The sequence below is a fragment of the Nannospalax galili genome, unplaced genomic scaffold, assembly GCF_000622305.1.
Source record: "Nannospalax galili isolate Female #2095 unplaced genomic scaffold, S.galili_v1.0 scaffold1238, whole genome shotgun sequence".
In the NCBI taxonomy this organism is placed as follows: domain Eukaryota; kingdom Metazoa; phylum Chordata; class Mammalia; order Rodentia; family Spalacidae; genus Nannospalax; species Nannospalax galili.
In genome coordinates, this window is record NW_008341824.1 from 202,919 (window position 1) to 218,570 (window position 15,652).

Consider the following 15,652-nt stretch of genomic DNA (forward strand, 5'->3'; position numbering starts at 1 on the left):
TTAAAGGCGTGCACCACCACACCCGGCCTCTGTCTTTTTAATCCAATTTTTCATGTATCACACAAAACAGATTTTTATAGCCTAGACAGTGTCAACTAGAGGTGGGTCCAATTCATAAAGCAAAACATAAAATGGGCAAGCACTGCCAAAGACTTGGTGTGTTCTCCATAGCCTTCCCAAGGACCTCCAACATGCACTGTTTAGCAACAGTTATGTTCACATGCATCCAAATTTCAAATCTCAATCACCTGGCAAATGATCATGAATTCCTCGGTTTATGGGTGTTGTGCAGACTTTACTGAAGTCCAGAGAATTGTCCAATATGGCATTTATCCTTCGAAAGATACTGGCATTGCTACATGTAGAGAGTGCGGGAGCTTCCTGGTTTTCCCAGCAATCTTTTATCCTTCCTGCTTCTTCTTCCTACACATAGAGAAAACATACTTAGGCTTTCTATACGCATACAGAATGATAAAAAGACTTTACACCCTCATCTCTCAATAATACTAAGAATTAGAAAAAGTATCAAGGATTTCAGTTTCTTGCCAATAGATTAAAGTACTAAATGAGTATTTACTGTGGACAAAGTACTCAGAAAACTGTAAGAATACCAATTAAAACATAAAGACATTTCCTCAAGAACCTCCTAATTCAGCAGCACACATAACAAGAATTAACATGACATGGGACAGTGGAATGAGCTTCAGAATCTGACTTGGTTCAAGTCTTCGGTATAGGCACACAGTAGAATACTGTTTGGCATAAAGGAATGTAGTGCTGAAACATGCCCCAACATGGATAAACCTCAAAAAAAAAGTATGTTAAGTAAAAGAAGTCAGTCACAAAAGACAACATATTTGAATACTGGGGGAAACGAAGACATTTTCTTCAGTGGTGTAGCCACTAGTAAGTTGCCTATTCTCCTGTAAATAACCCCTCACCCACGGAAACAACCTTGATTATTCATTGGGTCACCAAAAAATAAAAACAAAATATGAAAACAGAAGGGAGACTGGTTGGGAAGAGGAAGAAGATCAGCAGGAGGGGGAGGGGGCAAGAGAGTAAAGGGAAAGGAATGATCAAAATAGATTACATACATGTATGAAATATGTCATAATGAAACCCATTACAATGAATAAGCTAATAAAAAACAACATATGATCTGGGTGTGGTGGCACATACCTTTAATCCCAGCTCTTGGGAGGCAGAGGCAGGAGGATCTCTGAGTTTGATGCCAGCCTGGTCTCCACAGTGAGTTTCAGGTCGGCTGGGGCTACTGGGAGACCCTGTCTCAAAAAACACCAAAAAAAAAAAAGATAACATATTATAATAAGCCTATGTATATGAAACATCCAGCATAAAAAACTTAAAGGTTACCTATCTAGGGCTGGGATGGGGAAATTATGGGGTATTGGCTAGTGGGTCCAAGGTTTCTTTCAGGATGCTAAAATTACATTATGGTGATGGCTACATAGTTCTAATGCCATGTGGGTGCTGGGAATCGAAAAGGGGTCCTCTGCAAGAGCAATCAGTGCTCTTAACCACTGACCCATCTCTCCAGCCCCAAAATTTAAATCACTGGCCAGACCTGATGACACAAGTTTGTAATCCCAGCTACTTGGAAGGTTGAGACAGGAAGATATTCAATTCATTTAGTGAGATTCTATCTCAAAAAGTAAAAAGAAGGGGCTAAGTTTGGTTCTCAGCACCCATATTGAGCAGCTCACAGCTAACTCCAACTTCAGGGGGGATCCAGCAGCCTCTGTGGGCACCTGCACTCAAGTGTACATACCCCCACACACACACCCTTAATTTAAAATAATAATAATAATGCATAAAGAATGATGGGGATTTACTTAGTGGTACAGCACTTACCTAGCAGGCTTAAGGCCTCATGTTCAATCCTCAGCATCACATAAACCCAGACACAAAATTGTACACTGAATGGTGAACTATATATGATATGCACGTTACCTCAATAATGTTTGAAATTTTTGGTTCTACCATTTATTTGCTGTGTGATGCTAGCTACTTAACCCTTGTGCCTCAGTTTCCCCATGTATGAAATGGGAATAGGGTACATACCAACTTCTGGATGACTTATAATAAAGCATTTAGCACAGTGTCTAGTATACAGAAGCTGTTTATATGCTTGACGATCTAATTGCAAGAGAGGAGTGGAAAGCATCAAGAGTGACATCAGCAGCACTCAAAGGATCTTGGTCAATGAAGTACACACAACTCTGGTTACTAGAATGAGAACATATACTAGACATCACTAAATATTTTTAAGCAGTACTCTTGGATAGATATGGAATCATGAACTGAGTCCTATATAAAAACTACTCGGGTGTAATGTAAGTATCACTACCTACCAGTACCAAGGGAAGCTATCTAGCCAGTATTATTCTTCATACTTTAATCCTCACTTTCTACACTCAAGGCCTCATGTTGAAAGCAATGAAACATGGTCAACACACTTAGCTTTTTTTTCCTTTTTACTTTTTTTGAAATGGGGTCTCACATAAGATGATCCTGAACTCCTGATCTTCCTGCCTCCACCTCTCAAGTGCTGGGATTACAGGTATAATACCACTATACCCAAGCTCTCCCCACCCCTACCGCCTTGTATCTATTTTAAATTGCTGGGTTTTGTGGGGGTTTTTTTGTTTTTTTTTTTCTTTTGAGAAAGGCTAGCCTGGCACACAACACAGTCCAGAAGGGGTCCCTCAAACTCATGGCCATCCTCCTGCTTCAGTCTCCCAAGTGCTGAGGTTACAAGTATGAGACAACATCTAGCTGTCAGATAATTTTCTAAGGGAAAAGCAAGGCAGATCAAGTATCTTATACCTAGTCTCATCAAAACAAAATGGTTTGGTGTTACTTTGTTTAGCTTATTAAAATTCAGGTAAGCCTGAGAATGTCCAAATGCTTTTACAGTTCTACCACCTCTGCAGGGTAGCCTTAAATGGATAAACTTGAATCCTATTTCAGCCTCAAGCTTTTGAAACACTGATATTCTTCTGCAACATTTTCCTTTGAAGGCAGCCAGAATATTCAATTCTGTAACGCTGTTTCCCAAGCCCTATTGACAGGTACCCCTCATGAGGTGTTTTCACAATTACACATTTCTAAGATGATACTCAACTTCACTTAAAAACAAGGCTAAGATGCATTAACAATCTGCTGATTTTAAGGCTATATGCTTCATTCACTCCCTGTAAATAAACATTAATCAATTGCCTGCTATCTAAAGGCAACACCTCAAGGGTCAGCAAGTAAGACAGTCAATCAAAAGGAAGTTTTATAGTCTGGACAGAGAACTAAGACCTGATCATGTTGTAAACAACAACATTAAGTTACAATGTGACATAAACATACACTGTCCTCTAAGTATAGGTAACTGGGAATCTGATGAAGAGGGAAGTCTAAAGAACACAGAAAGCAAAGGGGCATTTTCAAACATGCCCCAGTACCATAGAGTATTAGGAGAAGAAGAGAGGAGACAGGAAAGGCCTCAAACTAGGTTATGTAGCTAACAGTGTCTTCTAGATCAGAAAGTTACAATTTTAAAAATCCCCTTTAGCAACACAAAAATTACCGTTTTATTTAGTATGCTAGAAGTACTAAACCATGAAGTCTCAGAATCCTGACCACATCTGAAGCAGTAAATGACCACAATATTTAAGTCTTAGGAGACAGATAGCAACTACAGGAGAGATGAGGACTGATGAGAAAAGCACGACAATATTTAAGGCAACCCAGGCAAGCTTGAAGGCCTTCTGGGAGAAATGCACTCATCAGGAGGGTCTAAGGTGCTAATTTCAAGTAGCCTGAAAAAATCTAATTTAAACGTATGTCTGGCCACCGTGCCTTACTCTTAATTCAACTGGGAAGATGCAACTCATTCCAAACTGGGTAAATGTCTTCTGTCATGCCTCCTTCCTTTTTCTTCTGCATCCCAAATCAGAGATCTTGAAGACGACTGCATAATTAGAATAAAAGTAAATGAGGTGCTCAATTTACATCCCAAATGGGTGATCTTATTGGTGAGTGCCAATGTTTACCAAAGTGGGGAGTAGGTAAGCCAGCACTGCCACAGGGAGAACAGTTTACCACTTATGTGTACATTACACACACAAGTAAATCTATTATCTCATGGGGGGGGTTGAGAATACACATATAGTACTTACCACAGTGCCTGGCACATAATTATGTGCCGAGCAAATTAACTCTGTCTATCAATAGCAGTGTTATTATACCATAAGTCAGAGGCAACGACAGAAATCTTTGAATAAAAGATCTATGTGGTCATTAAATGAGAAAAAAAATGTATTAAACACCCAAGGCAACAATTTCTTTGAAGATCCCAGGCTCTTCTCTGCCTGGGTCCCCGTAATGCTTCCTAATAGTTTGACTTAAGAAGCTTAATTAAAATACTGAAGACATCATACAAACTGAACTGCCATTTTAAAACCTTAATCTACCACAGAATAGACTGACCTTTTAAACACATCGATTAAAAGAATTTGTTTCTCATTTTCAAAACTGAAACTCACTATCCACTCCCATAATGAGTCCTGTTGATTTTTCTATAGCCTACCTTAACTTTGTGATCAAGATATAGCTCTGAGTTCAGACCAACATTTTTCTATGAAGAAAATAATTTTTTCATGGTTACTCTACTGTTGCCTGACAGTGTCTCCTATTATTTTTGGTTTATTTTGCCATAAAGTGAGATCATTTGTAAGCTTTGTGTCTATGTGCGGTTTCTACCTTAAGTCAGTCTTTAACTATGAACAGAAAATTAGGTTTTTAGCTGAATCAGACTTAGAATGTATAAATTTCATTATTATAAAAAAATAAAAGGTCAATAAGAAGAATTACTTGGCAATGCTAAAAGACAAAAAGAATTCTTTTAAGTTTAAAACTGATGATACAGTCTGGGCATGGTGGCACATACCTTTAATCCCAGCTCTCCAGAGGCAGAGGCTGGTGGATCTCTGGGAGACTGAGGTCAGCCTGGTCTACATAGTGAGTTCCAAGCCAGCTGGGGCTACAAGGAAACCCTGTCTCAAAATAAAAGACAAAAAACTGATGATACAGGGGGATTAAAAAAAAATCTCAAGATAAAACTAGTTTTTCCTACCTCCAATGTTATTAGAATGCCTCCTGAAGAATCTCGAACACAAATTATTTAAAATCAGGTCTCAATTTTTCTCAAGAGTGATAGTCCTAGGATAGAACACTGGTTTTATATAGCTGTGAGCCTCAACTGCCCCTCCAAAAGTTGAGACTACAGCAAGCTATTTTTATTTTTCCACGAAACGAAAGAATCTTTCTACCCCAAATGAGTCCCTATTTCAAAAAACAAAAATCACAGGCTCTGAAGTTTAAATACTGGTTCTATCACCTAAGTATTACCTAAGATATAAAAAGATATGCTATCTACTTTCTAGACTTTATAATAATTACAAATAAAGTGGCTGGTTATGCTCAATAAACAGCTTACTAGTGGCAGATGTCCAATTCCATACAGGTGACAGCATCACTACTACTCAGAAGTACGCTTTCAATGCATTGATCCTAGCTCTCTTCACCAAGAAACATTTACATATATTAGCCTAATTGAGGTGGGTTTTTATAATTTTGTTTGACTTCACATCTGTGGTTTGAAATTATCATTCATGGGGCTGGAGAGATAGCACAGTGGTTAAGAACACTGACTATTCTTGCAGAAGACCCAGGTTCGAATCCCAGCACCCACATGGCAGCTAACAACTGTCTGTAACTCCAGTTCCAGGGGATCCAACAGTCTATTCTGTCCTCCAAGGGCACTGCACGGCATGGCACTTACCTACATGAAGGCAATACACACAAAAATAAAAATAATAAATAAAATATATTAAAAAAGAAACTATCACTCATGATTCTTTAAAATTTTGATTAACTTGCAATAGGATCTCCTAACTCAGGCTGATCAAGAACTCTTGATTCTCCTGCCTCCATATCCCAAGTGCTGGACTTACAAATATTAAACCACTCTGCCTAAGTAAAAAAATCTAAATCCACTGCATGCAGATGTTTTATTCAAAAACAAGATCCCCAGTCTGGAGAGATGGCTCAGCAGTTAGGAGCGCTGACTGCTCTTGCAGAGGATCTGGGTTCGATTCCCAGCACCCACATCTGTCCTTAACTCTAGTCCCAGGGGAACCTGAAGCCCTCTTCTTACCTTCATGGCATTGCACAACATGAGTGCGCTCACATACATGCAGGCAATACATTCGTACACATAAAAATAATAAGGCAGGCATGGTGGTGCATGCCTTTAATCCCAGCACTCAGGAGGCAGAGGCAGGTGGATCTCTAAGTTCAAGGCCAGCCTGGTCTATATAGTGAGTTCCAGGCCAGATAGGGCTACAGGGAGACCCTGTCTCAAAAAGACCAATAATTATTATTAATAATAATAAAATAAAAATAAGATCCCCAAATTTGATATTTATATGGTAGAAAACTCTGGCCTTACCTTCAGATGTTGTATTTTCTAGGCTGAGCAATAGAAATAGCCATTCCCTCAGGTCAAAATCCTGGCTGGATAATACTCAGCTTTCAGAAATGACTGCAAATCTACCATCTCTGAGTTTTTATTTGGCTTGCTTTCAATCAACACCATTGTATCAACATTACAGATTCCCACAAGACTATCACTACTAAATCACCTATGAATTACCTATGAATTTGTAAAAAGCCAGGTGAGAAATTCAAGTCTGTCTGAAAGTTACACAGCTTACTCCTCCAGGTAAAGTTTTAAAGCTGGAGATCATGGATTAGAATATAATGAGCCCTCTGCAAAATTGTATTTATAGTAATTTTTTCCTGAGAATATTTTTCCCACTTAATAAGATGTTTTCTAGTTAAAAGCATTGGTTTTAAACATTCAGACTTTAAAAAACTTTTTTAAAAATTGTATTTATTATTTTTATGTGTATGCATGTATTGTCTGCATGTAGGTGAGTGCACCTGTGTTGTGCAATGCCCACGGAGGTCAGAAGAGGCTGTTGGATCCCCCTGGGACTGCAGTTACAGACAGTTGTTAGCTGCCATGTAGGTGCTGGGACTCGAACCTGGGTCTTCTGCAGGAACAACCAGTGTTCTTAACTGCTGATCCATCTCTCCAGCCCTAAACATTCAGACTTTTTAAATTGTTAAAGTAACAGAAAGTAATAGTTAGATACATTCCAAGAATACTATTCTGAGGGGCTGGAGAGATGGCTCAGTTGTTAAGAGCACTAACTGCTCTTGCAGAGGACCCAGGTTCAAGTCCCAGCACCCACATGGCAGCTACAAATTGTCCTTAACTCTAGTTCCAGGGGAATCAGAAGCCCTCTTCTGACCTCCGCAGCACTGCACGACATGGGTGCACTCACACACATGCAGGCAATACACTCGTACACATTTATTTTTTAAAAAAGAATACTATACTGAGTGTACTTTAACCACTTGCCCTTAGTTTTTTTAAAAAATAGTTTATTATAGCTGGGCATGGTGGCGCATGCCTGTAGTCCCAGCACTTGGGAGGCAGAGGCAGGTGGAGCTCTGAGTTCAAGGGCTGGTCTACATAGTGAGTTCCAGGCCAGCTGGGGCTACGGGGAGACCCTGTTTCAAAAAAAAAAAAAACAAACAAACAAAACAAAAATAGTTTATTATTTTTATCTTATGGGTGTGACTGTTTTGCCTGCATATATGTAAGTGCACCATGTGTGGACAAGGCCAGAAGAGGGTGTCGGCTCCTCTGAAACTGGAGTTATGGACAGTTGTTAGCCACCACATGTGTGCTAGGAATCAAACCCAGGTCCTCTGGAAAAACAGCAAGTGTTCTAACAGCTGCGCTATCTCTCTAGCCCCTCCCCTTATTTTTATACCAAATAAAAATATAGGTAAACAATACCTCTATAAACATTTATACTCAATATTTTAAGCATACCTTTTACTATAATGTTGAGTGGCCCTTACATGAATAATCACATAGAAAAATATCATTTGGATGGCAAATTAGGAAATGCTAATTTTCCATTAGTAACTAATATGGTTTCCTTGCAAAAGAACAAAAATCTAGCCACATTTCCATGTTTGCTTTAACTCACCAGACTACACATCAATGTCAAATTTCTGGCTGAACTTTATTGACTAGTTATGAAATGCTTCTCTATCAAGAGATTGAAGCAGGAGGACTGAGAGTTGATTCAAGGTCAGCCTAGGCTACAAAGTAAGACGCTGTTTCAAAAAACAAAAAAAAGAACAAAGGAGACTAACAGGAGAGGGAAGGACAAGAAAAGGTAAGAGAGTATGTGGGGGAATATGCTCAACACACTGTATATACAATATATGTATACATATGTATATATGTATGGAAACCTGAAGGAAGGGAGGGAGAGAAAAACCGCTTTTCTGTATTTTTCCCCTTGGTTCTACAGCTCAAGTATTCTAAGCAAAAATACACGAAACAAAAATGTTATTAGGCTGGTCCATATAAAATTATTCGTCTCTATCATTTTAACCAAGAAAGCAGCAATTTTACATAGCTCAGTCTAATATTTCATGAATCCCAAAAAATAGATTCAATGCTGAGATCACAGAAATGGATAAAACATAGTACTTGTCTCAGGAGAATTCATTAAATGGCATGAGTAAATTCAATTAGGCCAATGGAAAACAAAGAAAGCATTAACTGCTACAGAAGAAGTAAATCAAAGTGTCAGGAATGGCTTCACAATTAAAACTTCTAAGCTAGAGAATAATGAAAAAGCAGTATTTCAATAAGCCAACATAAGAAAGAACAAAATAGCTAGAACAAACCATCAGAGAATATAAAACATAGTAAATTCAGGGAAAGAAGCCCTTCAATAGGACTAGACAGGAAATTTCTCCAGGAATAAAGGGAACCAAGTTGCAGGGTTTTACCCACTTCATCAGAAAGAGAAAGTCAATTAACAGGCACAAGAGATCCTCTCCTCTTCCTTCATGATCTGCATATCTAATCTCCACTGATTCCTTCCCCTTAGTCTATATGTTCAAGGTTCTCCTACCTTAAAAGATCCTCCTCTAAGTGTGGTGGCACACGGCTTTAATCCCAGCATTCGGGAAGCAGAGACAGGCAGATCCCCAAGTTCGGTCTACATACTGAGTTCCAGGCCAGCTGGGGCTACAGGGAGACCCTGTCTCAAAAAGACAGGAAAAAAAAAAAAAAAAGGTCCTCTAGCCTGGCCAGGTGTGGTGGCACATGCCTTTAAGCCAGCAGTAGGGAGGTAGAAGCAGATGGATCTCTGTGTGAGTGAAGACAGCCTGGTCTACATAGCAAGTTCCAGGCCAGCTGGAGCTACAGGGAGACCCTGTCAAAATATTTTTTAAAAAATATTCCAATCTACTGCCCCTTTGCCTCTGTCTTTTGCTTTAGGACCAATCTTACAGTCAGTCTTATTTAAGCTCTCGTTTATCCTTTCAATCTTCAACATGGCCAGCATGCTGCCCCAAGAATGTAGATACTATGCAACTCCTAAATTAATGACTTCATAGGTGCCCAACCCAGTGTAGTCTTTCTTGGCATCTTTGGAGGATCTCACTCTCAACTACTCTCTACTGAATTCAAGAACCACTTTCTTCTGGTTCTTCCTTCTCCAGTTATTCTTGAGTTTTCACAGGGTATACCTATTGCTGAGTATTCATTGAATTCTATTAACTCAGTCTAAGAAAGAAAATATTTCTAGAACAGGTTTCTGAAAACAATAAGGAAATATGTTTTTGCTTTGTTTTTGAGACAGGGTCTCTATGTAGCCCCTGCTGGCCTGGAACTCACTAAGTAGATCAGGCTGGCCTTAATCTAAGAGGCCCACCTTCTTCTACCTTCCAAGTGCTGGGATTAAAAGTGTACACTACTATGCCCACCATGCCTGGCTAGTAAGGGGACATTTTAAATTATGTGTATTCATGTTATCTGTGTATGGGTATATAGATGTGAGTGTAGTTGCCCACAAAGGCCAAACGAAGGTGTCAGAACCCCTGGAACTGGAGTTTCAGGTGGTTGTGAGGTGCCTGACGTGGGTACTGGGAACCAAACTTGGGTCCTCTGAAAGATCAATAGGCATGGTTAACCAGAGTCATCTCTCTAGCCCCAGTAAGGGACTATTCAATACTGACATTGCTCAAGAATAGTGACAGCATGTGACCACTACATCTGTAGCTCTTGTCCATAGGTACTAGTCACTGGTAGCTGTATGCATAACTAACTCTCTAATTTGGTAAACTATAAGGCTGTCCACTATCTTTGCAGCACTCATCATAAGATCTGCTCCATTTGCAGGCTCTCAATATAGATAGTTCATGAAAGCAAGACCCTTAACACACTCCTGTCATAGGTATTTTTGCAACCTTTGGCAAAACCTCCATAAATATATGCAATGAGTCCTTAAGCTTTAGGAAAAAAACAGGTTAAATATTCAATAATTCTGTTTTCTGGCTACTCAGGATTTGGATTTTAAGTTTTGACCATAGAGAATTCCTCATAGACAAAACCCCAAAGTTCTAGGAGTTACATCAGAGCTGTTTTCTGACCTGGTCTCCATTTCCTCTCCAGTGTTTCAAGCTGCCTGGTGCAGAAGGCAGGAGTTTTAAGTCTGGGATCTCAATGAAAAAAAAAACCCTATTATTATTTTTTATGTATATTGAGTGTTTTGTCTGCATGTAAGTACACCCATGTCGTGCAGTGCCCATGGAGGCCAGAAGAGCTGTGTCAAGATTCCCTGGAATCTGAGTTACAGACGGCTGTTAAGCCTCCATGTACGAGTGCCAAGAACCAAACCTGGGTCCTCTGCAAGAGCAGCCAGTGCTCTTAACTACTAAACCATCTCTCCAGCCCTGGGATCTCAATTTTAACACTATTAACTATGTGACTTTGACAAAGATTTAATTTATCAAAGTGTATCTTTTTTTAAAAAGTTCTATTGAGTTTTTGTGGATTTCATACAATAGATCTTAATCAAATTTAGATCCCCTCCCCTGTCCATGCCCCTCCTCCATGCATTCTATCATATATGTTAAGTCCTATCCAGTCAAGCATTTGTATCCAGATGTCCCTCAGTGCAAGTTCATCCAGTGGAGTCTAGTCAGCCTATCTACAATTATTCCCTTAAAGATCCACTCTCCCTCACTCAGCAATCAGTTGCCAATAGTTCTTCTGCTAGGGTTGGGGCCTGCTGTCCACTTCCCCAGTTCTACATTGGGTTTTTGTCTAATTGAGTCAGCATGGATCTTGTGCGTGCTGTCATTATTGTTGCTTGTTCATATGAACAAGTTCTCAGTGGTCTGAAAGCCTGTTTCCTTATGTTCATGCACCAACCCTGGCTCTTACAATCTTTCCACTCCCTCTTCCACAATGGTCCCTAAGTGGTGGGTGGGTGTCCTAGTTTGTTTCTTCATTTCTGTGACAAAACACTCTGACCACTACCAACTGGGGAGGAAAAGGTTTATTCAGCTTACATCTCCCAGGTTGTAGTTCATCAAGGAACCCAAGGTAGGAACTCAGGGCAGGAACCTAGAAGCAGGAGCTGGAGCACAGGCCATGGAGGAACGCTACTTACTGGCTTGCTCCCCTGGCTCCTGCTCAGCCTGCTTTCTTATGCAACACAGGCCCACCTGCCCAGGGGTGGCACCACCCACAGTGGGCTGGGCCCTCCCACATCACTCATCAAGAAGATGCCCCTCAGACATGGCCACAGGGCAGTCCAACAGAGGCAATTCCCCGATTGAGGCTCCCTCAACCCAGGTGTGTCAAGTTGACACTAAAGCTATCCAGCACAGTGGGTGAGGTTTTAATATAGGAGTCCTACCCAGAGACACACACTCTGCAATCTTATTCTCTAAAACTTAGTCAGTTGGCGACATTTTCTTATCTGCTTCCATATTTAATCTGTTGGCATGTGTTGTTTTGGCTGAAGAATTGTCAGGAAAATCCAGTTTCAGATTAGTAACTGGAAAGAGTAGTATTTTCAGATAATTGTGACTATTCCTTTTGATACTACACCCACAAGTGGTAACTTCATAATGGTTGGTAGAAGCACGGCATCTGAAACCACATGGATGTGTTCTTTATACGGTTACATTAAAATGCATCAGTTCATCTCACATTTTGGGTGGACTTTTTTTTTTTTTACCTATGTATGACCTTATATCAATTTATGTTAATCATGTGACAGATAAGTACTGGTTCACCTTCATGTGTAGTGGCCAGAGGCCATTCTTCAGGAAGTATGCACAGTGGTTTTTGAGACTGTGTTTCTCATTGGCCTGGAGCTCACTTTTGTTCCCATCAATTTTGTTTTCTTGAGTCAGGATCTCATGTATCCCAGGATGGCCTCAAACTGGCTATGTAGCTGAGGAGGACCTTGAGCTTACAATCTTTCTGCCTCTATCTTTGAGGAGCTGGGACTATAAGCATGCACCACCACGCTGTTTTACGTGGTGCTAGGGATCAAACCCAGGATCTTGTGCATAGTAGGCAAGCACTCTTACCAACTAAGCTATATCCCAGTCCACTTACATTTGTTTTGAACATGTTGTAACTGGAGTCATATAATGGGTACTCCAACTCTTTATACTTTTTAAAAAATTCTTCTAGTACTGGGAACTAAGCCTAAAGTCTATGATCCTCAAATGCTCAACTTCTGAACTACTCTTATCCCTTTAAAAATTTTTCAGACTGTCCGTAACTCTAGTTTCAGGGGATCCGACAGCCTCTTCTGTCCTCTGCAGGCATTGCACAACACGGGTGCACTTACCTACATGCAGGCAATACACACATACACATAAAATATTTTTTAAAAATTTCAGATAGTTTAAGGTGGCCTCAAACTCATGAACCTCCTGCCTCAATCTCCCAAGTAGCTAGAATTATAGGCATACACAGTCAGTATGAAATTTCTGCATGTTAACAGATGTGCTTACATCACAATTTATTCCTATTCCTACTTATAGGTATGCAGAGAGTTAAAACATAAGTCTTCACTGCTGCCTTCTGGCTGGCATCTGGGATCTTGGATTTGAGTATTCACAATTCCTATTATTAATGAGAGTTACTACTCCTAAACTGGACAAATAATATGGTTTATGCCAAACATTTGCTTTCCTCCTAAACTATGACAATTTGGTACATTCCATGCAGAGGTTACCTAACTGACCAGGTCAAAACAATTAACGAAAATAAAATACTACATGCTCTGTGCATGATGTTTTAAATAAGCTTCTAGCAAGCTTTTACATAATCTGTCAATTGCAGGGTATTTAGTTGTGTCCTGTTACTTCCCGCCACAGGACCCTTGAAAACAAACTTAGTTGCCCCAGACTTTGCCTTCTAAAACCTTTTCCCTTTCATGGTTTTTCTCTGTATCTTTTGACTGTAATAAATCATAAGTCATTGATATAACTATTGTCTGAGCCCAGTGAATCTTCCTAGTGAATCATCTCACCCGAGTGTGGACTTGGGAACCCTTGACCATCAATGGGCATTTGTTTTCCTCTTCAGACTTTAATATTCTGAATAAAAATGCTATGACTATTCTTTAAAAATTTTTTTTTCATTTATTTTACCTCTCGGTGTGGGCACATGTGTCATGGCTCATGTATAGAGGTCAGAGGATAACTTCGGGTTACCTTGTGGGTCCCAGGGATTGAACTCAGGTTGTCACGCTTGGTGGCAAGGGCCTCTACCTGCTGAGTCATCTCGCCAGCCTTGCTGTAACTATTCTGATGCATAGGTTTTTGGTTTTTTTCCTTCAGTCTTTTTTGAGACAGTGTCTCCCTGTAGCCCCAGCTGGTCTGGAACTCACTATATAGACCAGGTTGGCCTCAAACTTACAGAAATCCACCTGCCTGTGCCTCCCAAGTGCTGGGATTAAAGGTGTACACCACCATGCCCAGCTAACTATTATGATGCATAGCTTTCATAGTAAGATGCACTTATTTCTCCTGCATATAGGAATAAAGTATGATTCCTCAGTCTTAAGATAGTACTCATTGGACTTAAAAGTTTAGCAATATTTTGTTAGGTTCTCTAAATGACCTTCTAATCCACACTGCTTCTATGTACACATTACTCCTTTTACCTAGAATGTCATCCCTCCCCCCATGCTTGTTTTAGCAAAACTTTAATTTTTATCAACTACTCATGTTATTTCTGTATAATTTGTTTTTTGTTTACAATATAGTAAATAACCTGTTTATGTGCTTATGTTCCTACTTGACTACTGACTCCTTGGAAGCTGCGACTTTATCCTCAGAGTGGCCCCTGGCATAAAATGAAAAAGCAGTTAAATAATGGTGACTTTTGGATCCCCAAGCGTTATATTACTATGTTCATGGGCCCCGTTTTTTTGTTTATGTAGAACTATGTCTAGTGCAAATTTAAAACTTCTGAAATGACTGAGTGGTTAAGAGCCTCGACAGTGATGAGACAGAATTGATGACTGAAATCTTTATCTTGAGATGAGGACAGCAAGTATTCATAGAAAGGTTCTCTCATTCAGAACAGTCTAAGGCCAAGAGAAGGGCCATAGAGCTATGTATAGGAAGCAATAGGAGCATTAGGGTGACAGAACATCATAAAGTGGCAGGTGTGAATACCCAACAGCTGAGAAGGATGGTAGCTGAAGTAAATATTCGTGCAAGGGACTAGAGAATACAACGATACAAGGGACACAGGAAACACAAAGTAAAGATCACATCAAGGCTTTGCAGTTACAGAAATTGGGAAGAAGTTTCCAAAAATGTCCTTACCTAGCATCCTTCTGTAACAAACCTTCAGGCGTGATTTAAAAAAAAAAATACTCAGACACAGTTCTTGCCTGTAAGAAGACATGAGTCTCAAATTTAGTTGGGGAAAAAATGCAGACTAATTGGGTGAAGTGATAGAAGCAAATTAGCTTTAGGAGAAGATCAAAGGGAAGAAACTGAATCTGTTTTTAGAATCAGAAGCCTGAGGCTGGAGATATGGCTCAGTTGATAAAGTGAGCATCTAGGTAAAAATCCTGGCATGGTAGCATGTGCCTGTAATCACAGATCTAGGAAGTCAAGACACCTGGATCCCTGGAGCTCACTAACTAGCCTCACTCAGTTGGTGGGTTCCAGATTCATAAGGATAACTTGTCTCAAAAAATAAGATGAAGAAGACACCAGAGGTCAACATCTAACCTACACACACACACACACACACACATGAACACCTACATACACTCCATACACAATTTTTTAAAAACCAGAAACTTGCTAGTTTACCAGACAGATGCATAGGTCTTGAGAATAATCAAGTATAAAAGCACTCAGGCTAAAACTTGGTTACACAGAGAAGTGGTACAGCTGTGAGAATTCATTTGTCTCCTATACACAGGCATAGGAATGAGCTAACAGGCTGCATCATAGGGAATATAGCATTGAGATGGAAAAAGGAAGTCTGAAAGTGCCAAGACTAAGACTGATCAGATAGGAAAAAAAAAAAGTAGGAAGCCAGAGATTCATGAATCAAGCAGAAGTTTCAAGCAAAACAAGCTCAACATAGCAGAAGGTCAAGTTTAAGAATTCTAGAAGAAACACTTGAGTCTGAAGAAAT

At 39.8% G+C, this 15,652-nt stretch overlaps 1 protein-coding gene across 11 annotated transcripts in view; it reads right to left on the bottom strand.

Moving 5' to 3' along the window:
- Cpeb1 (cytoplasmic polyadenylation element binding protein 1) overlaps positions 1 to 15,652 on the bottom strand; it is an 80,752-nt gene that overhangs the window by 57,717 nt on the left and 7,383 nt on the right. For 7 of the 11 annotated variants that reach the window (XM_029565574.1, XM_029565573.1, XM_017799197.2 and 4 more), the window contains exon 2: positions 249 to 423. The exons of 1 other annotated variant lie outside the window; for it this stretch is intronic. Coding sequence is in view for 4 of the 10 variants with exons in the window: in XM_017799197.2 (XP_017654686.2) it covers positions 249 to 423 (175 nt within the window). In the remaining 6 variants the exon portion in view is untranslated. Of the gene's footprint in view, positions 1 to 248; positions 424 to 1,182; positions 1,205 to 3,878; positions 3,939 to 15,652 lie in introns of those variants that run through there. 3 more of the 11 variants (XM_029565571.1, XM_029565568.1, XM_029565569.1) reach the window with 3 other exon arrangements.